Source organism: Ascaphus truei, chromosome 12, assembly GCF_040206685.1.
Source record: "Ascaphus truei isolate aAscTru1 chromosome 12, aAscTru1.hap1, whole genome shotgun sequence".
Lineage (NCBI taxonomy): Eukaryota > Metazoa > Chordata > Amphibia > Anura > Ascaphidae > Ascaphus > Ascaphus truei.
The window spans coordinates 51,443,866-51,468,961 of record NC_134494.1 but is presented as its reverse complement, the minus strand read 5'-3'; the positions used below and the strand labels follow the sequence as shown (position 1 = coordinate 51,468,961).

At 44.7% G+C, this 25,096-nt stretch overlaps 1 protein-coding gene across 2 annotated transcripts in view; it reads left to right on the top strand.

Annotated features, from left to right (window-relative positions):
* The window catches only part of OTOG (otogelin), a 214,438-nt gene that overhangs the window by 126,335 nt on the left and 63,007 nt on the right, over positions 1 to 25,096 (top strand). For both annotated transcript variants that reach the window (XM_075567700.1, XM_075567699.1), the window contains exons 32-33: positions 6,801 to 6,968; positions 8,598 to 8,876. In XM_075567700.1, the coding sequence (XP_075423815.1) occupies positions 6,801 to 6,968; positions 8,598 to 8,876 (447 nt within the window). The remainder of the gene's footprint in view (positions 1 to 6,800; positions 6,969 to 8,597; positions 8,877 to 25,096) is intronic.

The following is a 25,096-nucleotide window of genomic DNA, read 5'->3' as shown; positions in this document are numbered from 1 at the left end:
AATCCAACAAGGACACACATATATATAAACCCGAGGATGAGTATATAAGACACTCCGGGTTATAGATGAGTGGAAAACAATTGAGGTGAATTACTGTAGATCAACTGTTCCAAGGGAACTGATATGCAGTATTCCCTAATGTGGTTGTTTAGGTGAGAGCAAGGGCGGGGGAGGGCTAGCACAGCCTGTCTAAGGTAATAGACAGGACCCTGAACTGTTAAAGGGTTAATGAGGATGATAGTGTAATGCAGATACGGAGCCCTAGATTCTATGGCAGTATAATGAAGTTATGCACATAGTGTTAAGTGCATAATTCTATCAGGTCCATACTGCTACACACTCATGCACCTCACCTGATGTATCTGATAATCCCTATGGAAAAACGCCTAACCGACAGCTGATAGAAGTCCTAATGTTAAGGGCCAGCTGACACAGGGAGAGTAATAATACAGTGGCTACCTAGTCCCTGTAGACGGTGTGGCTGTTGGTATGCCTGTGCACATATTCATGAATGTGCTTCCACCGTCAGGGACGCTCGTGTCACTAAGCTGAGTGAGTATGCAAGCCCTGCCTTACCCTGCGCTCCCTGAGTAACCACAGAAAGCTCCTGCCCGGTTTGGAAGGGAAGTGCACGCGTGCGGTCTGGCAGCTACTCGCTCTGCGAGAAGGAAGGCTGCCACGTCAATACTGACCGTGCGCGTGACAGGTGCCGACACGCGCGTTTCGCGGATGAAACACTTTCTCAAGGCTGCAGTGTGCGGGGAAGATCCCAGTGATAGTAGTGTGTTTTATATATGCCTCGATGTGTTTCAATGGGTTGGCAATTTCACCCTAGAGGTCTGCCTGTGTAGTGCTAGTGTTAGATACACATATACAGCACTACCGAAGAAACATAGGCAGCTCAAGGACACTTTTGATATTTATCATCACAAAAAGTGTGCAACAGTATCAGGGTAAATTAGTCTACTGGTGCACATGCTGGTTACACTGTATGATACAATACATACAGATTCTAATGAGTAGTGATGTAAGTAATGGGGTATAAATTCTCATATTGTACCCCAGAGGCTAAGAAATATCTTTGACTAATCAGTATGGGTGAAACGTAGTTGTAATAATTAGAGTCAGCATAGACATCTACTGTGGATTGTACTCAAAGTGGTAAGATGCAGGTAGGTGTATTTAACCAACCTGTCGTTGAAATGTATAATTAGTAAAGTCAGGCTATTCTTTGCCCATGTTTACAATGTGGTAACAATGTGATGATGTGTTTTATGTACAATGAAGCTGTAATATGCCACAAACGTCATAATATGTAAATTTGGAAAACCAAAAGACAGGTAGGTAAATGAGAGAGGATCGGGAGGGGGATGGGAACTATGCGCTAAAGGGAAATGGGTGAAGCTGGGCCAACTACAAAGCAGGGAGGGTGGATGTATGCTGCTGATGTGTGTATTAACCACATACGGGTTGATCTTAAATAAATGGGGTAAACAGGAACCCTTCATTCAAACCCTTGGGTGACAGCGTCTGTAATGTGTATATCCACTTTGCCTCCTTCTGCAGTAGAACAGTGTCCCAGTCCCCATGCCGTAAATCCATAGAAAACTGATCCATACCAATGAATTTAATAAAGGTTTGATTACCCTGATGCACTGAATTGATATGTCGCGATAAAGGTTTGTCGGTCTTATTGCGTATGGAGCCAATGTGTTCCAAGACCCTCACCTTCAGGGGGCGTCGGGTCTTTCCTACATATATTTTGCCACATTCGCAGATGGCTTGATAAATGATACCAGAGCTCTGGCAATTTATAAATTTGCGAATGTTGTAGGTTTTGGTCCCATTCCAATTGGAGAATTTTTTGGTGGTGAGCATGTGATCACATGCCTTGCATTTACCACATTTAAATGTCCCCAATGGTTTGGGAGGGAGCCAGGTCCTTTTAACCTCTTCACTGAAGTTCACTTGGGAGTGGAAGTCCTAGACTCTATGGCTTCTGGAGATATTGCAGAAGAATCAGTGCAGAATAAATCTGTTTTGTACACAGGGTCCTTTGAATCGGTACAGACATTTGGTACTACTGAAAGCTGCATGAGAGCCAGTCCAGAGTTCATAGCAGCAGTCATGCAGTCTGTACTGGGTATTTGCAAAACAGCAAGGGCTTGACTAGGTACGTTTAATCCGGAATGGGTAGTGGTGAAAGGTCTGCTTGTCACAGAAGTGAGTGTCTGAGAATCCACAGTAGGTATAGCAGATACTATAGAAAACTTTGTGGCAAGAGCCTTAGAAAAAGTCAAAGGGACCTCAGACATTGCAGGTGAGTCGGAGAAACTTGATTTTAAAGCAGGAGTCTTATCATTATCGATAGCACTAATCACACACTACAGGAAGGTCAGAGATAAGTGTTTCACACATAGCAGGGAACTCTGAGACAGAGAAATATGACTTAGCAACTGGATCCTTAGATGCACAAACAGGAAACTCAGACCTTGCAAAGGAACCAGAGACAGATAAGCTTATCTCTGAAGTGGTTGGTTGGGAATCAGCAAAAGAGGAACCAATTACAGTGGGAGTTACAGCAGGAGTATCAGTGACAGGCAAGTCACTTACTACATGAGAGTCAGAGGGAGGAAAACATGCTTTTACATCAGGGGCTTTGGAACTTCACAAATTAACTCAGGAACTGCTGGGAACTCCTGGGATGCAGTAACAGGGGACTGAAAACTTGCAAAGGAATCAGAGACAGAAAGGCTCATCTCTGAAGTAGTAGATTGAGAAACAGGAAAAGGAGAACCAATTACAGCAGGTGTGTCTAAGAAAAAAGGCTTGGACTCAAAAGGGAGAAATCTCAAATGTCTGAGGGGCAGCAGTGATTACACTTGGTACTGTAAAGGGTTTAGAGACAAGTGCACTGGTCTCTGAAATGGGTGTATGAGAGTTTCTGCTACACTGGCGACACGTTTAATCCTTAGTTGGCTAGTTCCGCAAGCCGGGAGATTTCCCGGCTTGCTAGCCAAATCCCCTCGGCGTGCCGCGCGTCACCGATGCGCGGTCACGCTTCATCGGGTGCCTGCGCCCCATGCGCGCGTGCCCAGGGCTCCCCGAGGGAGCCCTGGTGTCCCGCGATGTGGGGGACGACGGTGGGGGGTTCCGGGGGACCCGGGGGACCCGGCGGACCCGGAGAGGGGAGGGAGAAGCCCCGATCGGAGGACCGCTCCTCCGAGGCTTCGGCGCGCGCACGGGACACCCCGGCGCGCGCCCGGTTACTGTCGCGGTCGAGACCGGGTAAATGTAAGAATAAACTCGGCCGCGACAGTAGGTACTGCAACAGGATTACAAAACTTTGACAAGGCTAACCTGAACTCTGAAACTGGATTTGTAGGTGCAGTGGCAGAAAACACAGACATTTCAGAGAGGATAGTCTTTAAAGCAGGGGTTTTAACATTTGGGATAGGCATATCACATGCTACTGGGGAGTCAGAGAAAGGGAAGGCTGCTATTACATCAGGGTTTTTAACAGTGGTACAGGTTAACACAGGGAGTGCTGGAGAATCATTAGATGCAATAACAGGAATCTGGCACTTTGCAGGGAAAGGAAAAAAAGGAAACTTTGGCTTACAAACTTGATTCTGAGATACAGAAGCAGGGAGCTGAAATCTTGCAGTGGGAGGAGTGAAAGAAAACTTTGAGTTGGAAACCTGATCTGTCAATGCAGGAAAGGAAAGCTCTAAGGAAAGAGATTTAGAGACACAGGCAGGGATTTCAACTTTCTGAGAAACTGGAGGGGTAACACTAGGTGCAGCAAAGGTTTTAGAGACAGGGACACTGGTCTCTGGAGTGGGAACTTGAGATGTAGCATGGGTTAAAGCAGGCACAGCATTAGAGTCAGAGGAAAAGGAACTTGAGTTTGAAACTGGTGACTTGAAAAATTCCTCCTTTGACTTCTGACATGCAACATCAGCTTGGGGATTCTAAGAAAATCGGGGTGCCCCAAGGGGTCTTGTAGCTGGACGTGAAGCACAGAGGGGTTGTCTCATAGCAGAGAGGGAGTCCAGGGATTGCTCCCTCTCTTTCTTGAGCCGGTCAATGGCTTGGGAAAATCTTTCAGACAGGGCCGGAAATCCAAACAGGGGCTGGGTTTTAGACCGGGACTGGCTTAAACCCACCTCAGGGGGGTCAATGTTTGTTGGGCTGAACATACTGTCACGCTTGTGCGAGCCGACAGACAAGACCTGACCGCGGCACTGAGGTGGGAAGGACAGTGCCACACAACCACAGTAGCGAAGGCGGGCCCAGTAGGTGGTTTGTAGCGTTGCTGGGTCTGGGTATGAAGAAAAAGGGTTAATCCAATACTCGCCAGGTTCCAAGGGTAAGAGAGGTACACGTAGTCGTTATCCATAAGCCAGGGGTAAAGAGCCAGAGAGAATCCAAATGCAAAGCCAGGTCGGTACACGAGAGGTTAATCCATAAGCCAGGGGTCACGAGCCAGAGAGAATCCAAATGCAAAGCCACGAGGGGTAACTGTAGAAATCAAAGCAGGACTGGGCTGGACAAGCCAGGCACACACAAGGCTACACAAAGTCTATGTTCAGCAAGGTAAGCCAGGAAGAGGCAGTCTTATATAGGAGACAGGAACCAGTAGGGGAGGGAGCGGAGGCGGGGCCTCCGCAGATGCCAAGATAGGCTGCAGGAGACAAGGGCTCATAGAAAAACTTGACACGTAGCTGGGGCTCGTTGCGCGCCATCATGCGCGTAAACCGCGCACAGCGGAGGTGCGGCGCGTCCCGAGCGGGCGGAGCTATGCTCAGTGACCGTGCATAGAAGGAGCGGGTGCGCGCACGCTCTGTAACAGGAACGGTGATGCGCACATCAGCGGGGGGCGAATCTTCGGCAGCTGCCGCTGCAGTACTATAGGTAGGCGAGGAGGGAACGCGCCGCAAGGGACGCACTCCCCGATTCCTCACACCTAGACCCTCTACAATCTGGCTTCCGCACTGCTCACTCTACTGAGACAGCCCTCAAAAAAATAACTAATGACCTCCATGCTGCCAAAGACACAGGTCATTACACTCTGCTCATATTACTCGACCTCTCTGCAGCATTTGACACCGTGGACCACCCTCTTCTCCTTCACATTCACCATACTCTAGGCATTCGTAACAAAGCTCTCTATGCTGGATCTCCTCTTACCTCTCCCATCGTACTTTCAGTGTCTCTTTTGCAAACACCTCCTCTATCGATCTCTCTGTGGGGGTACCCCAGGGCTCTGTCCTGGGACATCTTCTCTTTTCTCTTTACATACTTTCTCTAGGTGACCTAATCACTTCTCTTGGGTTCAAATATCACCTCTATGCTGACGACACACAAATTTACTTTTCTACCCCTGACCTAACACCTGCTGTACAAACTAAAGTTTCTGAATGTCTGTCGGCTATATCATCCTGGATGGCCCTACGCCAACTTAAACTAAACAAGTCTAAAACAGAGCTCCTCACACTTCCTCCTAAACCTGGCCCTATTCCCTCCTTCCACATTACTGTTGGTAGTACCATCATTCACCCAGTAGCCTAAGCACGCTGCCTAGGGGTCACACTCGACTCCTCTCTCACATTCAAAACGTTTCTAAAACTTGTCGCTTTTTCCTGCGCAAAATTACAAAGATACGCCCTTTCCTCTGCTGCTCGACTGCAAAAACTTTGACTCAGGCCCTCATTCTCTCCCGTCTTGATTACTGTAACCTCCTGCTGTCCGACCTTCCTGCCTCCCACCTGTCTCCCCTACAATCTATCCTTAACGCTGCTGCCAGAATCACTCTACCATTTCCTAAATCTGTCTCTGCGTCTCCCCTGCTGAGATCCCTCTCCTGGCTTCCGATCAAATCCCGCATCTCACACTCCATTCTCCTCCTCACTATTAAAGCTTTACACTCTTCTGCTCCTCCTTACATCTCAGCCCTATTTTCTCGCTATAAACCATCCCGACTCTTGCGTTCTGCTCAAGGATGTGTTCTCTCTGCCCCTTTTGTATACAAAGCCCTCTCCCGCCTTAAACCTTTTTCACTGACTGCCCCACACCTCTGGAATGACTTTCCCCTCAATATCCAACTAGCACCCTCTCTATCCTCCTTTAAAACCCACCTTGAAACACACCTGCTTAAGGAAGAGTAGCTCGATGGCTGATAATTAACACCTTACATTAACCTTGGCCCCCTGCAGATGCAGACTGTCTCTGTACATTTTTCCTACCAACCAATTAGATTGTAAGCTCTTCGGATCAGGGACTCCTTTTCCTAAATGTTACTTTTAAGTCTGAAGCACTTCTTCCCTTTGTGTTATTTATATCTTATTATGTGTTATTTATATCTTATTATTTATATGAGCGTAACTATTACTGCTGTGAAGCGCTATGTAAATTAATGGCGCTATACAAATAAAGACATACATATTGTATCATGGTGCCATTGCTGATACAACTGAATGGTTCCACAATAGCTTAAGTGCCGGTTTCACCTGATTTTCATCAGCTACTCAACAAACCACAATAGGCTCCAAGAACAAAAAGTATAACTAAAAATGTTATAGTACGTAATGCAGTAGCCACAGCAATCCCAGATCACAGAAACACCCGCACATTCCTTACGTGGAGCCGTTTCTATTTTCAACCAATGTACAGTACATTTGTCTTGATGACAAATATATTTTCCTCACTTCTGCTTCTATTCTTATCTACGTCACTCTCTTTAAAGTCACAATATGTGCTATGGTTCATGCTGACAGTACTCTGATATCTTTTGACAGTTCTAGGAAAAGGACCATATAAGCTGATCAGCTACTTGGACAGAAAGCTTTTATTGGCAGCCAAATTGCCGGATGGCGGTGTTTTTCCAATGAAGGGAGAAGCTGTGGTTCCAGGAGATGCAGTGAGCTTTATGCTGACTCCCGGCCTGTACAAACCCAAAGCACATGGTAAGATCACCAACCTGAAAATAAACCAGAAAGCTTAACAGAAGTAGAGCAAGTAATAAACATGTAATCCTGTCCTGCATAACGATTACTATTACAATGTTACCCTGGCATGTTATAGTATTTCAGAAACTATTAGACAGGATTTTATAAGGCTGTTGATCGCTTCACTAGACTTACAGGGCAATAAACATGAAAAAGTGAACACACACACACAAATAAAGGAAATTAAATTGTAACTCTGTGTAGAAAACATATGTCTACAAACACAAATATACAGGCATGTGTGTGTTTACCAATAAGTATATACAGCCAAGGCCGCCAACAGGGGGGGGGGGGGACAACTGGGACTGACACGGGCCCAGTCAGTCAAGGGGCCAAGCCACCCTGCCGGTGACCAGAAGGTTTATGAACCGCTCGTTGGGCAGCTGCTGCTTCTTTAGGCCCGGGGCCCCCTTCTGCGGGCCTCAGGCAGGCCAATTCGCAGGTCTGTAGGGCCCTCCCCTTCGTCAGCCACCACCCTTCTGGCCTGGCCCTCCCTTTCATGGGCCTATCCGTGGTTCACTGGTAAGCCAATGTGGTGCCTCAGTATTCTATGCTCCCTTCCCTCAGACACATTACCTTCCTATAGCCCCCAAGGCTTATTACCTCCCCATACTCCATTCCCTACGCCCATTACCATACAACTCCTCCCCCAGGCCCAATTACCACTCTACACCACCCCAGGCCTAAGGCCTACTGCCTCCCCATACCTCCTCCCTAGGCTCATTACCCCCAGCCCATTACCTTTTAATATCCCCCCAGCCCCATTACCTCCTTATACCCAGGCACATTACCTTCTTATACCCCTCCTGCCTTCCTCCCCCCATGCCCATACCTTCCTATAGCCCCCCTCCCAGCACATTACACCCACCCCTCCCCTCCCCTGCATGCCCATACCTCCCGCCCACCTCACCTCCATACCCATAGGCCCTTACACCTCCCACTTCCCCTCGATGCCCATACCTCCCCCCACCACCTCCATACCCATAGGCCCTTGCACCTCCCACTTCCCCTCGATGCCCATACCTCCCCCCCACCTCACCTCCATACCCATAGGCCCTTACACCTCCCACTTCCCCTCGATGCCCATACCTCCCCCCCACCTCACCTCCATACCCATAGGCCCTTGCACCTCCCACTTCCCCTCGATGCCCATACCTCCTTATAAATTGGAGCAAACAAACATCATTTTCATGTTGTTTCTATTCATGCCAATGTTTAAAGGCGATTTGCCATGAAACTTGCTCTGCAAGTGTTTTTCGTGGTTTTCAAGCAATTATGGCGGCGATTGCTCAGTGCAGCATTGTCCTGGGCTGTATCAAAGTTTGTATCTGTAAGTGGTGCAGTTTAACTTGAGTAACGGGTCACTTTAATCCACAAGCACTGAGGTGGCACTAACCTCTTCAACAAGAGTTCAGAGTCACATAACACGTTTCATATATTTGCAGCTGGAGCATATGGATGTGAAAGACAACTTTGGTGCAAACGCCATCACTTTGCTATGTAATGCGCATCTTCACAATCTCAAGCATATTGAATTAGAGAAGGACCATCATGCACTTGTTAACAATATGTTACTTTGTTCCTCAGGCCGCACCTTGGTATCCTTTGAGACAGCTGACAGACCCAACTACTTTCTGCATCTGGGTTCAAATGGAACTCTCCTTATTTCCAAGTGGCAAAAAAGTGAAGAGTTTCGGAACCGATCCACATTTATTATCCACAAGAACACCTGGATCGCTGGATACAATGCCTTAGAGTCCTTCACAAAACCAGGATACTTTGTGCACATTTCAGGTTCTTCTATTTACCTGACAAAATATCACCACTCAGTGCCGTTCAGACTTTCAACTCTCTTCAAATTTGCAGGTAAGAGTCACACATGTGTAAATTCTATCTGATGTGTTTGCACTCCAACATACTAATGATAACCACACACACACACACACACACGCACGCACGCACGCACACACACACACACACGTTAGGATTCAAATATAAATGTAGGGTTAGTTTCCGACAGTAACGCTTAATCCACATTTGGACAAGTATGTGTACAGCATGCATCTTTTTTGTTGTGCGTATAAAGGGAAAGACATTGTGGGTAAAATGTGCAGGTATATAAAACATTATTCTATGCTATGTAATATAGGCTTAAACAGTTAATAGTAACAGGTGTGGCCTACAGTATATTCTCATTCTGATCTAGTCTACGTAAGATAAGCGTATAAATAAGGAGATAGGGTGGTGTTTTGTTCCTACAAGGTGCAATCAGGGAGTTGGAAAAAGAGACAGGTGTATATACAGTAAGCCACAGAGAGTTACCAGTCTGGAAAAAAATGGCACTTATCTACAATATGTGGGGCCCAGCACAGGAAAGGCAGTGTGCATAGAAGAACCATGTTGGTGGTAGAGCTGTCAATGACTGTTCGGCTTCTCGAAATCGCACTCCGAGGCGCCTTGTGTATTTCCATGCAAAACGTTGTGGCACAGGACCTCCGGAAGCAAAGCTTTCAATCTAAATAAAGAAACTATTATCCATTATGGATTGGCCATGTACCTATCAAGAGAATCACACGTGTTCTCAAGCCTGGAGATTACCAAAATGGACATGGCAATATGAGACACTCCTGCTATTTAATATACAGTATTAAAGGGAGGAGAAGGCGCCTTGTTTTTCAGAACCCTTCATTCTGACGAAGGAGTCCAGGATTTGAGAACCAGCTTTGTGGCCATGAATTTGTTTGTGCTCTATGTGCATAACATACTACACATTGCAATAACCTGCTAGGCCCAGTGACGAATATACTGGCACAACTACATCAAATAAATATTTTTTTTTATAGTTTTCCTGTTAGTTTGATGAATGGCTTCACATGTCTTATTACTAATGTAATGTATCCATCAAAGAGACGCAGCAGCAAAGTACAAGACAAAAGAATCTATTCACTACGTTTTACTACGGCTGAGTCCATGGTGACTGCAGCCGTGCGGAGGCGCGCTGAGGCTGAGGGAAAGCGGGTGCTTTCCCTGGCCTTAGTTCCCGTGCCGTCCGGGGGTGTGTCGGGGGGGGGGGGGGCGGGCCAGTGACGTCACGGAGCTGGTTCGCCCTCATTGGCTCAAACTAAAAATTTGAGAAGACCTACGCTTCCGCATGCTTGCGGAAGCGTGCGCGAGCCCCTGCTAAAGCCGCTCTCATTGCGGCTGCAGGGGCTCATTGCCGAGCGTAAGCGCGCCTCAGCACGGGCGCTGACCATGCCCGAGGCTTAAGCAGCGGAGGACACGTAACCCATTGAAGCATATGGGCTGTAAGACACCTTCCGGTTCAGGAAGGTGTCTTATAGGATAGCACTATTTAGTAAACGTGGGTCTCAGTGTTTTATTTTAGAGAGGGCTATAGTGTTGGTAAAAAAACAAAAAAAACAATGGTTGGTAAAAAAAACAACAATTAGCCTTTATTAGAAAACCCTTTTCAGTTGTTTCTCAATGATGCACCACAGACCGTCCCCAAAAAATAAGGTCGTGAATACGCTGAAAGACGGTCCGGTTTTAGTGCAGATCTGATTGACAATGCTTGACAACCTACATGTATTTCTCATTTATTGAGATGGCGTCGCCGCACACACACGTGCCGCAGTAGAAAGGAAATAACAAGCGAAAGAAATATCAACCAAAAACTGACAGGTGACAAAAATGTCCAACTGTATGATTTGCACTGCTCCCTATTATCCGACCCTTCAGTGAAAGGGTTAATGGTGCAGTGCGGCTCTGCTATTGTTTTGCTGAGACTCACAAGGCCAGGCTGATGCAGCTGTTAGGTGGCACACTCCAAACTCACAAAAATGACAGATTTTGTCATTGCCAAATGCCTGTCGTCTCCTGACCAAGGCCTTTAATCACGAACTTGCCACCAAATCGAATGCTGTATGTTAACAGAGTATTTAAAGTCCATATCTGTTGCCCTATGAAGTAAACAGAAGTGGTCGAGCTTTCATCTTTGTTCTTGCAATGATGCAGATTGAAAGCTAAAAATACAATGTTCAACAGCAAAGCATTGACACTGAACGCTGTGTCGTTTTAAGTGTATTTTCCAGTCATTATAGCAATAAAAACAACAACAAACGTCTCTACGGTGCCAATAGGCAACAAAAAAAATTTGCCTCAGCAAGAAGAATCAGATCAAATGATAGTCATGTCATTAATCACCCAGCCAGGGGTTAGCTTTCAGAATTTTATAAGCAGAGGAATCAAATCTTTCCCAAACGCACTTTCGGAGGGCTCAGCCTGCTGATGCAGGGTAATTACACGGTCTAAAAATACAGCGGCATTTGTTTAAGTTAATGGAAAAGTTAGACCGGCTCCAGAGTGGAGAGGCAAAGGCAGATTGGGTTTCCTGCTGACTATTGTAAATGCCTTGCGTGTTAGATCAGCAAAGCAACGACTGTAGGACAGTTATACCCGAGAAGTCAGGGGGCTGGGGGGGGAAATAAATATTGAGAAGAGAATAATAGGACCAGGAAAGATCTGGCTAATGTCGCATGCGTGTTTGCCAGTCTCTGACGCACGTCGAAAAATAAACACACACGGGAATTTCAGACGACATGTTGAGAGCTGCCATCATAATGACCCGCAAGTGTCAAGAGACTGAAGGGTCATCTTTCCCACTTTAATAGCAACAGTGCATTTGAAACCTACAGTATCCCCCATAACTGTGCACCCCAAGTTCCACAAGGATGGCCTTCTAAGATACAAATGAAAAGGTGCAATTAAGAAGCATCCTGTTTATTTACCCATTTCCTCAAACACGAGACAGCTGTTTACATCATCGCTTCATTAATAGAACTCATCCCTAATCTTTTTATTGAAGTGGAACCCAGTTAATTAGATTAGATTAGGTTATCCATTTAAGCGCAGTAGATCTTAAAGCTGCAGTTCAAGCAATACATGGAATTTTTTAAATAAATCAGTTCTGTACTTTGAGAAAATACTTGTAGCATATTAAAAAAAAATGAAGACATTTTTAACATATTGTAATGTAACAAGAATTTTTATTGTTTCTATAGCAACCATTTACAAAATCACATCCCTTTCTTCTTCTGAAACAGGCTCTGGCACCCCCCTTTTTGAGCCCCACCCTCTCTCTAGCAGGGCACCAATTGTATCTAGTGACTGCCTGGTCACATGATCTTCCCCACAGAACTTTGCATCTTGTGTCCTCTTCTGCTGCACTGACAGACATTTAGTGAATCCCGAGCCGAATCTTCGCCGATCAATCGAAGGAGAACGGATCGTTTGGCAGCTTAGCTAATCACTTGTCAGTGTGTAGATTGTATTGATGCACATATTGAATGGAATTTTTTTTTTAATTCTTTTTTTAAACGGCAGCTTGAACTGCTGCTTTAACGGGTATCGGAGTTCGATTGGCATTCACCGACATTCACTTGAATGGCACCTAATACAAATCAATCACCGATACCCGCAATCGGAGCGTCGTGAATGCTCCCACGCAGGCATGATGGCCAGTCGGTTGAAAATAAACTTTGAAATAAGATTATCTGTACTAGGTTAACACCAACTGAGCAACATAAGAAGTAGAGAAAACACGCTGCATCAAATGCACATTATTTGATGTGATCAATGAATCTTCAATGCTGCTAACTCATGCAAGTGGGGTTAAAAAAAAAAAAAGATTACAAATGTTTGAAACTTATGACTCTAATTATCATATCCCTTTATTTTTGAGGCATCCGCTTTCAATAATGACTACTGTCAGTCGTACAATATTAACCAGTTATAAAACTATCAAAAAGGCCAATGTAAAGATATTCACCTGTTGTAAAATTGGATAAGGTTTAGTTTCCATTCTAGATAGAAATATGTATTGGTCTTATAGAGTAGATGGGGTTTGGGTGATGCTAGTATAGCAGGGTCTTTCCCCCGGTTCCTCTGTCCCCTCGTTTACCTCCGCTACAGCAGGGGACCTTGTTGGCAGTCAAGGAGGTTGCGGTAACAGCTGGAGAGGCAAGCCGAACGCCAGGAGCTTTGCGGCGCACTCGTTTAGCGGGGGCCACCATCTTGAATTGCACGCGCATGAGCAGAATGGCTCTCATGTGCGGCGGCCATTAGGGAGCTTCGCACATGCGCAGAAGCTGAGGTACAGTGCGGCCATTAGCCATTGAGGTCCGCAGGGGAACTACATGCCCCATAATGCCCAGGGGCTGCAGAGCATGCGAGTCCAAACAGCCAATCAGGCTGCAGCAATCCCCTGCTCCCAGAAAAAGATACATTTGGCGCGCTACGAGCCACACTAGTCGGAGCTGGTACAAGGTCAGGGTAACTTGTATGTGCAGGTGTCTGTGGCACATGCACTAGGCCAGAGACCCCCTGTTAGGCCCCGACTCCCCTCAGTTTGTGGTTGCTGCAGGGACAGGCCCATGAGATAGGGACAATGCCCCTGTAGTATAAGTGTGAGGGAAACAGCCAGGATGCGGCTGCATCCTGGCATCCGGTAGTCTGGGACCAGATCACCACCTACAGTTAAGAGACACTCTGCATGGTGGCACCGTCCACGCGGGACACCACCCAACGTAGAGGCGGAGGCTTCGCAGATAACATCACTGGATCCGTGGATCCCATCTTACGGCATCGGCGCACCCGGGTGCCAGGAGCGCCCGGCAGGTACCTCACCTCACCACGTGCACCAACTGCATACACTTCTGTACTAGTGGGGCAGCGCTGTCTCACATTTGGGTGGGTTAGTTCCTGCGGATACCGGGAGATTAGGTGCCCATGGACAACTTGGTACTTTTGGGTAAACCCCACCGGGGTGTGGACACGGTGTTGGGGTGGCATGGTAAAGCGGGGGAGGGTGTGGCCCTGTGAGGCCTGAGAGGTTCTGTGTTATCGTTATTAGTCACACATGTTCAGTAAACCTGTTATATCATACCCGGGTGTATTTCTTATTGTAGAAGGTGGGGTAGAGATAGAACCCAAATACAGCACTCAGGTTCACGCTCTGTGTGTATAGTGAATGATTTAAAATATAACTTTATTAACTGTACCAAATATATAAAATAATGGGTGTTAAAAACTGACGACCTGAAGGAATAGTGACCTTCAATACTAGAACCATATAGGTTTAGGGTCTAGAGTGTAAGTGTGTTCTGTGAAATCCAGGTAGCACACTAAACATAAATCCTTATGAGGATCAAACCAATCTATACTCACTGGCTCTGAGGTGAGTACTAATGGCCGCAAACGCCTATAGCAAACCAGTTAGGGCTAGATCATTATTGTGTGCTCAGGGAATATCAAGTTGCTACTAGTCACTCACAATACTTATAGGGTAAATAAGGAGTTATGACTCCAGTCAGTAATTATAGTATCCTTATAAGGTAGGTGCAATGCTTGGTCAGGTGCTTCCAACAAACAAAATAAGACACTTTAAAAGTTAACAAAGGGACAGAATGATTTACCCTGTTTGGGGAAAGGCTTTCCCCTTTCCCCTTTCCCCTTTCAGCAGCAGTCCTGCCACCAGGCTCTTGGGGAGGGAAGGTAGAGGAACCAGGAAACAAGCTTTAAATACCTGTTTTCTAATTAGCAGGACAGGTGACAGAAATCAGGCAGCAGACAAACTCTGGTCTGGATCCCTCATCTCTCAGTTCCAGCACCTGCCAAACTGTGGGATGGAGTGCATGCATTCTGAGGCTGCACTTTCCAGCTTAAACAGGATAGACGCTGGCCAGTATTCTGAGAGCCCTATATATGGAATGTATTGCCATTCCCTGGTTTCTGTCACAATATATATATAATAAATCCACAGTTTTGATAAAACTCTTTTTGATGATTGGTTTTATGACATAAACAGCACGATCATTTACTCTGCAGATAAAAATAACTAAAGATATAGAAAATGCAGAGATAGCTTTGCTTTATCAATGATAAAAGCACATTGCACAGCCATTATTGCTATGGCAAGCATTTAACATATATATATATATATTTCTATGGTTAAGGAAATCAGAGTTGTCCTTTATTTTTTACCCCCAAAAAATATTGCTCTAATAAGCTTTGCATTAATTCATTAACTATCCCTATGATATTAAATATCCTACTTATTAATACTCGGAGTTTGCCAGTTTTACACCATCATCAGCAATAGTGCCATTTAAATGTGCAGTTCAAGCAGATGTTTTGAAAAAAAAAAATATATATATATATAATCAAAAAAATAAATAGATGATACCGTTCTGTGGCTAACAAAATGCTTTTATTTGTGCGAGCTTTCGAGATACACTGATCTCTTCTTCCGGCGATGTTACAATGAAGAAGAGATCAGTGTATCTCGAAAGCTCGCACAAATAAAAGCATTTCGTTAACCACAGAACGGTATCATCTATTTATTTTTTGATTATTGAAGCTCGGCTAACACGGTACTGATACCTCTACATGAATATATATATATTCATTCCCCCCCTTCCTCCCATTTCAATATGTGCATCAATACAATCTGCACACTGACAAGTGATCTGTTCTCCTGTAATCGATCGCTTGCTCGGGGCTATTTAATTCATTTCTTGCACAGCACTCTGGGCAATGTAGTTTCTGGAATATTATGTGACTGGGCAGTTACTAGATACAATTGGTGCACTGCTAGAGAGAGGGCGGGGCTCAAGAGCCAGAGCCTATCAGAAGGGGATGGGGGCTGTCACTTTGGAAATGCTTCCTACATGAGAAACATTAAAAATGTCTTTAAAAACATTTTTATTTTATTTTAAATGCTACAGTTATTTTTTCATAGTACAGAATGGATTTATTAACACACATGTAGATTATTGCTTGAACTGCTGCTTTAAATGTTGCATGTATAAGTCACACAGGGATGCCATTCGTCCGTGCAAGCCAGTGCTTAGATAACATTTCACTTTTCTAAGAATTATCCCCAGGAGAGAGAGTCAGCGTGAGAAGGATAGCGGTGATCTGATCCACATTTCCAGGACTTTTCCTACCTGCCTGTACACTACATTCTGTTTGGAATATGATGTGAAGCCGTTTCCCCATGCTGCACGTGATTTTTGTTCTATTCATATAGAGCTGATCTTGTCTCCAGCCAACTTACAGTATACACAGCAAATTGAAACAAAGCTGTACACTTTTGATGTTGCGGAAAATATAGATCAATGTAACACAATTTTCACCCAAACTTTATAAGTGGTTTATTCCATGTGTTTGGTTTCTGAGCTGCTTTCCAGAAGACCATGCAGGACACATCCTCCACCAACAAGAAGGAACCGGCGCTCCAGAGGTCTTCATACAAAACACCAGTTTAATCCACACAGATCGATGCTTCCGTCAAGTACACAAACCTTCGGCAGTGAGTGTCACCGAAACGTCGAGCTGTGTGGATTAAACTCTTTGTGTTTGTGGAGGATGTGTCCTTCATTATAGGTCTCCCCGGTGTGGGATGATCTCTGTGCATCCGAGGCAGTTATACAGATCCAGTGAATGCACCTAACCTCTTTCTTCCTTCCAGAAGACCATACAGCTTCAAGACCATCAAACATGTTTCATTTTGTAGTGTTTATTTTTAACATGGGATTGAAGCAGGTGGTTAATTGAACACCATTAATTTCAGCTCCAAGGACCCCCAGCTTCAATCCTATGTTCAAAAAAAAGATTTATTTTCCAAAACCCTCTTAGATTACCTCTTTAAGATGGTTTGTGGTATAGACTAGCGCAGGGGTGTGCAAACCTTTTCACCTGCTCCCCCACCCCTGCTCGCGCCTCCCCCCTTTACCTTGTCTCTAAGGTAAAATGACGCTGTGGGGTCATGTGATGCCACGTTGCCATGGCGACGTGTCGCCTGACGCCGTCAGAGACAAGGTAAGGGAACTTATTGAGGCCTTGTGCTGTCCCCTGGCATTTCATTTTAATGCATTGGGGAAGAGCGCGGGGCCTCTGTAAGCGCCAAGACCCCCCCCCCCCAAAGAAAATCTCACACCCCCAGTGTGCGCACCCCTGGACTAGAGTATTTAATTTTGAGGAAGGAAGAGGCAAGCAAACGGTCACTATACATTTTTTCTTCCTTGATATATAGACAATCTTTTAAACTTCTCTCCTAGATCTGTACAAGGTTCGTGATGCAAGTAATTTCTCTATGCAGCCGCATACAGGAGGTTTGCTTTTCCAGCGCATTCTTAAAGAGTTTTGATCCTTCAATATTCTCTTTTGCAGGGAAAATAGCGTCAAAACCTGTACATAATATATCAGCATTCATTCATTTTATTTTGACTTTTAGTTACTTTGATATATGATGAGTGACCTTGTAATCACTACTTAAAAATACAGCGAGGAGAGCATTACAATTAATTGTGTCACATAGGATGAGTTTAAAACAATAAATGGTAGAGAATGTAATTATTACTTATTTTCCATCGTCTACCCTCTATTTATAGTTCACTGATTTCACCTTTGTGCCTCACCCATGATTTTCTTGGCATGTAAGCACATACCCAATGGTATAGTATTTTAGTTTATCATAAGGATTAGGGTTACATTCTGCCGGAGTCACAAGGGCACATTTCATACAATCGCTACAGAGAATAAACAGAATGATTTATGAGACAAGGAAATCGTTCATTGTGATAGAATATTTGAAGATTCAAATGTGTTTGTAATGACATTACTACAAAGAGAGCAGTATCTGCTGCCAATGTGCTGTTTTTAAAGTATTATTATTAAAATAAGTCACAATTGCTACTCTAAGTTGGGATCCGGTATCTCCACTTACATGGTCTGACAGCAGCGGTGCGCAAACTGGGGGGCACAAGATTTGCTAGGGGGGGGCGCCGCGGTTACAGAAGCCCCACGCCCCTCCCCAAGTCATTTAAATTAAATGCCAGGGGAGGCGTGAGGCCTCTGTAATGTCCCTTACCTGCTGCCTGCCGGGTCTCCGGTGATGCGTCGCCATGACAATGATGTCAAATGATGCTGCGGGTCATGTGACGTCACATGACCCACGATGTAATTTGATGCCGGGTTCTAAGCAAGGGGGGCGTGAACACTGGGGCTCCCAGGCCGGGGGACACCCCTCCTCTATTCCCCTCCCATCTTCCCATGTATTTCTCTCCCCTCTGTCTCACTTCCTCACTCAATCAGCACCTCACCCCCTCCTCTCACTCTCCCCCCTCCATCTTTTACCCCACTCTCAATTCCGCTCTGTCAAACCCCCCCCCCCTCCCTTCCCCTGGCGACACACACACGCACACACACACACACGCACACACACACACACACACACAATCCCCCCACCCACAAAATACATACCAAAAAACCCACACCCCTAAATACAAAAAAAAAACAAATACAAAAACCACCCCACCCCCCCAAATACATACAAAAAGACCCCCAAATACATACAACCCCCCACAAATACATACAAAAAGACCCCCCACCCCCCAAATACATGCAAAAAAACCACCCCCCAAATATATACAAAATAAAACCACACCCCAAATACATACAAAAAAAACACCCCCCAAATACATATAAAAAAGACCCTCCACCCCCAAATACATACAAAAAAACAACCCCATAAATAAATACCAAATACAGATTTACCTACCTTGGGGATGGTCCCAGGCCTCTGCTGCACCTGCTCTCCCCCAGCTTCTCCTGGCCTCTTGCCAGACTTCTCTGTCTCCCAAGCTGTGCGGGCCTCCCTCCCTCACTGTCCCGCGTTGGGCCTCCCTCATGCTCGACAGAGAGAGGCCCAAAGCTGGGACCCGGCGGCCGGACAAAGCAGTTGGGCCCTCCTTTGCCCAGCTGCTGGCTCTCTCGTAGCCACCGGGCCCTTGAGCTCACCAGCTAGAGGCCTCCCTCACTGACACTGTCTCCCACCGGCCTCTTTCTCATGCCGGTGCGCACCGGAAGAAAGGCCCAGCTTCTGGCGCATGCCAAAATCAGAGGCTCGGCGTGGGACAGTGTTAATGAGGGAGGCCCACAGCTGGGGAGAGCCAGTGCCCGGCGCAACAAGAGGACCGGCAGCAGGGCAAAGAAGTTGAGCCCGGCCAGAGGTCTGGTCCAACTTTCAATGCCTGCCTTGCCCCCCACAGCCACCGGGTCTAGGACACGTGTTCCGGCTCTGACCCCCTGCCGGTGGCCCAAAATGTGAAGAATGAAGCGGAGGGCAGAGTCAAAGAGCCCTAGGCAGCAGGTTTCATATGTTTTATACACCTCAATTAGAAGTATCCAGCTCTCACAACTTTCTCCCTTTCATTTAATCACAATTAACCCTTTGTTTGCCCTCCTTTTAATTCACACATTTTTTCAAGGATATTCTCCTGTCCTTCAAGACACGTATTAAGTTACTGTAGGTGCAATAGTGCCAATTCGACACAACCACACAGAACATCCCATTGACTTGACTGCGACTTTCTTTAGTGTCACACTTTACTGAATATTCTTTCTGTGTATTCATTACTAAAGCTCTGCCACATTTGCTGGCACTTGTTCTTCAAGCACCCTGCTGTAAATCTGGAATTCCCTCTAATATTCTCTTCGTCACTGTGACTTTTTCACATTTTATAACTCTTTATTTCTGTCCTTGTTTTCTCATTCTGTTAGAATTTTATACTCAACAATATTTACAAAGGGTTCCCAAATGTGAAACAATATTTACAAAGGGTTCCCAATGTGAAACAATATTTACAAAGGGTTCCCAATGTGAAACAATATTTACAAAGGGTTCCCAATGTGATACAATATTTACAAAGGGTTCCCAATGTGACACAATATTTACAAAGGGTTCCCAATGTGACACAATATTTACAAAGGGTTCACAATGTGAAACAATATTTACAAAGGGTTCCCAATGTGAACCAATATTTACAAAGGGTTCCCAATGTGAAACAAAACTTACAAAGGGTTCACAATGTGAAACAATATTTACAAAGGGTTCCCAATGTGACACAATATTTTCAAAGGGTTCCCAATGTGAAACAATATTTACAAAGGGTTCCCAATGTGAAACAAAACTTACAAAGGGTTCACAATGTGAAACAATATTTACAAAGGGTTCCCAATGTGACACAATATTTACAAAGAGTTCCCAATGTGACACAATATTTACAAAAGGTTCCCAATGTGAAACAATATTTACAAAGGGTTCCCAATGTGAAACAATATTTACAAAGGGTTCCCAATGTGACACAATATTTACAACAGGTTCCCAATGTGACACAATATTTACAAAGGTTTCCCAATGTGACACAATATTTACAACGGGTTCCCAATGTGACACAATATTTACAAAAGGTTCCCAATGTGACACAATATTTACAAAGGGTTCCCAATGTGACACAATATTTACAAAGGGTTCCCAATGTGACACAATATTTACAAAGGGTTCCCAATGTGAAACAATATTTACAACAGGTTCCCAATGTGAAACAATATTTACAAAGGGTTCCCAATGTGACACAATATTTACAAAGGGTTCCCAATGTGACACAATATTTACAACGGGTTCCCAATGTGACACAATATTTACAAAGGGTTCCCAATGTGACACAATATTTACAAAGGGTTCCCAATGTGACACAATATTTACAACGGGTTCCCAATGTGACACAATATTTACAAAGGGTTCCCAATGTGACACAATATTTACAAAGGGTTCCCAATGTGACACAATATTTACAAAGGGTTCCCAATGTGAAACAATATTTACAAAGGGTTCCCAATGTGACACAATATTTACAAAGGGTTCCCAATGTGACACAATATTTACAAAGGGTTCCCAATGTGAAACAATATTTACAAAGGGTTCCCAATGTGACACAATATTTACAAAGGGTTCCCAATGTGACACAATATTTACAAAGGGTTCCCAATGTGACACAATATTTACAAAGGGTTCCCAATGTGACACAATATTTACAAAGGGTTCCCAATGTGACACAATATTTACAAAGGGTTCCCAATGTGACACAATATTTACAACGGGTTCCCAATGTGACACAATATTTACAAAGGGTTCCCAATGTGACACAATATTTACAACGGGTTCCCAATGTGACACAATATTTACAACAGGTTCCCAATGTGAAACAATATTTACAAAGGGTTCCCAATGTGACACAATATTTACAAAGGGTTCCCAATGTGAAACAATATTTACAAAGTGTTCCCAATGTGAAACAATATTTACAACAGGTTCCCAATGTGAAACATTATTTACAAAGGGTTCCCAATGTGACACAATATTTACAACAGGTTCCCAATGTGAAACAATATTTACAAAGGGTTCCCAATGTGACACAATATTTACAAAGGGTTCCCAATGTGACACAATATTTACAAAGGGTTCCCAATGTGACACAATATTTACAAAGGGTTCCCAATGTGACACAATATTTACAAAGGGTTCCCAATGTGACACAATATTTACAAAGGGTTCCCAATGTGACACAATATTTACAAAGGGTTCCCAATGTGACACAATATTTACAAAGGGTTCCCAATGTGACACAATATTTACAAAGGGTTCCCAATGTGACACAATATTTACAACGGGTTCCCAATGTGAAACAATATTTACAAAGGGTTCCCAATGTGACACAATATTTACAAAGGGTTCCCAATGTGAAACAATATTTACAAAGGGTTCACAATGTGACACAATATTTACAAAGGGTTCCCAATGTAAAACAAAACTTACAAAGGGTTCACAATGTGAAACAATATTTACAAAGGGTTCCCAAATGTGCAACAATATTTACAAAGGGTTCCCAATGTGAAACAATATTTACAAAGGGTTCCCAATGTGACACAATATTTACAAAGGGTTCCCAATGTGACACAATATTTACAAAGGGTTCCCAATGTGACACAATATTTACAAAGGGTTCCCAATGTGAAACAATATTTACAAAGGGTTCCCAATGTGACACAATATTTACAATGGGTTCCCAATGTTATGCACTCAAAATAGCCTAAACAGAATATCAATAAAATATCAAACTTTAATCTAACCATTAATATAAAGAGCAAACAAGGAGACAACTAGATGAAATAATGAATGAAAAACCACTAGTGCTGCGACTGTGACTAACACGGTTTAATCTGATGCGAGGGCAATACGTGATGTCACTGAATGGGGGTTAGGTCTGAACCATACAGTGTAACACCGTGTGTGCCTAGGTACTAAAGTGCTAATAAGGTCCCCGAAGGCAGGGGTTCTCAACTTAAGTCGTCAAGACCTCCCGCCCCCCCCCCCCCCCCCAACAGGTCAGGTTTTATGGATATCCCAGCTTCAGCAAAGGTGGCTCAATCAGATTGAGCCACCTTTGCTGAAGTTGGGATAGCCTCAAACCTGACCTGTTGGGGGTGTGGGGGGGTCTTGAGGACTGAAGTTGTGAACCCCTGCCCTAAGGGATAAGTTTTGACAGACAAACAAAATAAATACATTGTGAATATATATATATATATATATATATATATATATATATATATATATATATATATATATATATATATATATAAAGCAGAAAATAGCCGTGTTAGTACAGTTGCGATAGTGCAGAATAAATGAGTTCTTCAGTATTAGGTGATACCTTTTTTATAGGACTAACAATTTATGTCATAGGACAAGCTTTCGAGAGTTCTCCTCTCTTCTTCAGGTCAAGCAATACATATATATAGTTCAGTATATATATATAGTACAATATAAAGTGGTTCAGTGAAAGGTGCAGAGAGTGTTCCTGTTTGGAATGCCAATGGACCAAAATATCTCCCTCTCAGTAGCTATATACTGTACTGAATATCTGGATTGCACGGAGCCTAGTTATTCAATTGCTGCTCCACTAATATTAGTACAGTATCTATATATATATATAGTAACTACTGTATAATACCTATAATAACTGCCCTCCAAATGCTATTAATGTTGTATGCTACTCTCTATATCTGAGTTCATAGGTTATGTGGTATATTGGTGCATCACCACAGTAAGCTCACAGAAAAACATAAGTCTCTTTAAAATAAATCCAATATCCAGGAACAATTGTATAATAGCAGGAATGATCTTCCCAGGGTAGAAGGTGACACCTTGAGAAAGTCCTGCGGGACGAAAAGCGTTGGTGCGTTGTCCTATACCATTGGAAAGCTGATTAAATAAAGAAGATATAATTTTACTTTTGTTTGGAGTTGCCTTTATTAATTTTTTTACATCCTGGATTTAGCTACCTGTGCTCCTTCTCTCTTCTACTCATCTGGTCTCTATATCTGAGACATGTGTCCCAGTTGCTCTCGTGACATCACAAAATCTGACGTCACTGATACCCGTCTCCTTATTTTCTCTTTATTTTAATGATTAGATTAAAATATGTATTTTATTTATATTCTGTTTAGGCTCTTTTGAGTGCATCACATTGGGAACCCTTTTGTAAATATTCTTTAGTTCAACATTTCGCAGATAGCACCCCTCCAGTCAGGAGCGTAGCTATAGCCTGGGCAGCTTTTGGGGGGCCCTTTCTCTCCCCCCCCCTGTAGAGACAGTCGGGGGGAGATGGTATGTGGTGGTGGGCCCCAGCAAACAAAAGCCGGTAGGGGAATCAGCAAGGCAGGGGAGGAGCGCCCTCTATCAGTCTGACCCAGAAGTCTTTATAACTTCCGGTGTCTGCTGCTACAGCTCCTCTGCCAGCTGTCCTTCTGGTCATTTCCTCCCGCCAAAGATAGGCGTGGGAGAGAGCGCTGAGGGGAAAAGAGAGATAGAGCTGAGGGGAAGAGAGAGGGTTGAGAGGGAGAGAGAGCTGAGGGGGAGAGAGCGCTAAGGGGGAGAGAGAGAGAGATGAGGGGAAGAGAGAGAGCTGAGGGGAAGAAAGAGAGGGTGAGCTGAGGGGAAGAGAGCTTAGGAGAAGAGAGAGCTGACGGGAAGAGAGAGAGCTGAGGGGAAGAAAGAGAGAGCTGAGGGGAAGAGAGAGAGAGCTGAGGGGAAGAGAGAGATGAGGGGAAGAGAGAGGGGGAGCTCATGAGGAAGAGGGGAGAGAGCTGGTGAGGGGGAGCTGATGAGGATTAGGATGGGAGAGCTGGTGAGGGGAGCTCATGAAGATGAGGGGGGAGAGCTGGTGAGGGGTAGCTCATGATGATGAAGGGGGAGCTGGTGAGGGGGAGCTGTTGAGGATGAGGGGGGAGAGCTGGTGAGGGGGAGCTGATGAGGATTAGGGTGGGAGAGCAGGTGAGGGGAGCTCATGAAGATGAGGGGGGAGAGCTGGTGAGGGGGAGCTCATGAGGATGAAGGGGGGAGCTGGTAAGGGGTAGCTGATGAGGATGAGGGGGGATAGCTGGTGAGGGGGAGCTGATGATGATGAGGGGGGAGAGCTGGTGAGGGGGAGCTGATGATGATGAGGGGTAGGAGAGCTGGTGAGGGGGAGCTGATGATAATGAGGGGGGAGAGCTGGTGAGTGGGAGCTGATGATGATGAGGGGTTAGAGCTGGTGAGGGGAAGCTGATGATTAGAGAGAGGATCAGGGAGAGGATGGGGGAGGGAGAAAAAAATTGCAATCAGTATTAATATTAATGGGGCCCTGAAATGTTGTTTTGCCCGGGGGCCCGCCCATGTCTAGCTACGCCATTGCCTCCAGTACTAGAATTTACATTGAGCTGAGCAGGCACCCCTCAATTAGTGAAACACTTTTCTACTCCCCATCGAAATACCACTCTAGAGATCCCAAGTTTGTACATACACTCATATACAATCAGCTGCCTGCTCTCCCTGTGCTTGTATTCCCCGGCACTTAGCTCAATGTATAGGGCAGCATATATTTACAGTCATTTCATGCAGTATGTCTAAAACACAACGGAATGTCCAAGATCAAAGCTATGTTGCCTTTTGTGGACTTGTTACAAGTCCCCAAGCAGCAGGTGAAAAGAAAATAATGAAAGGGGAAAAACAAATAAAAAATCACACACAAGGTAGATGACAAGGACATTCCATGTGCCGATAAGTATCAGACACAAGTGCAGGTCACGGGGAGGTTCAACAAACACCTCTGATCACTTCTAGGAACTATTCAGAAAGTAAAAACATA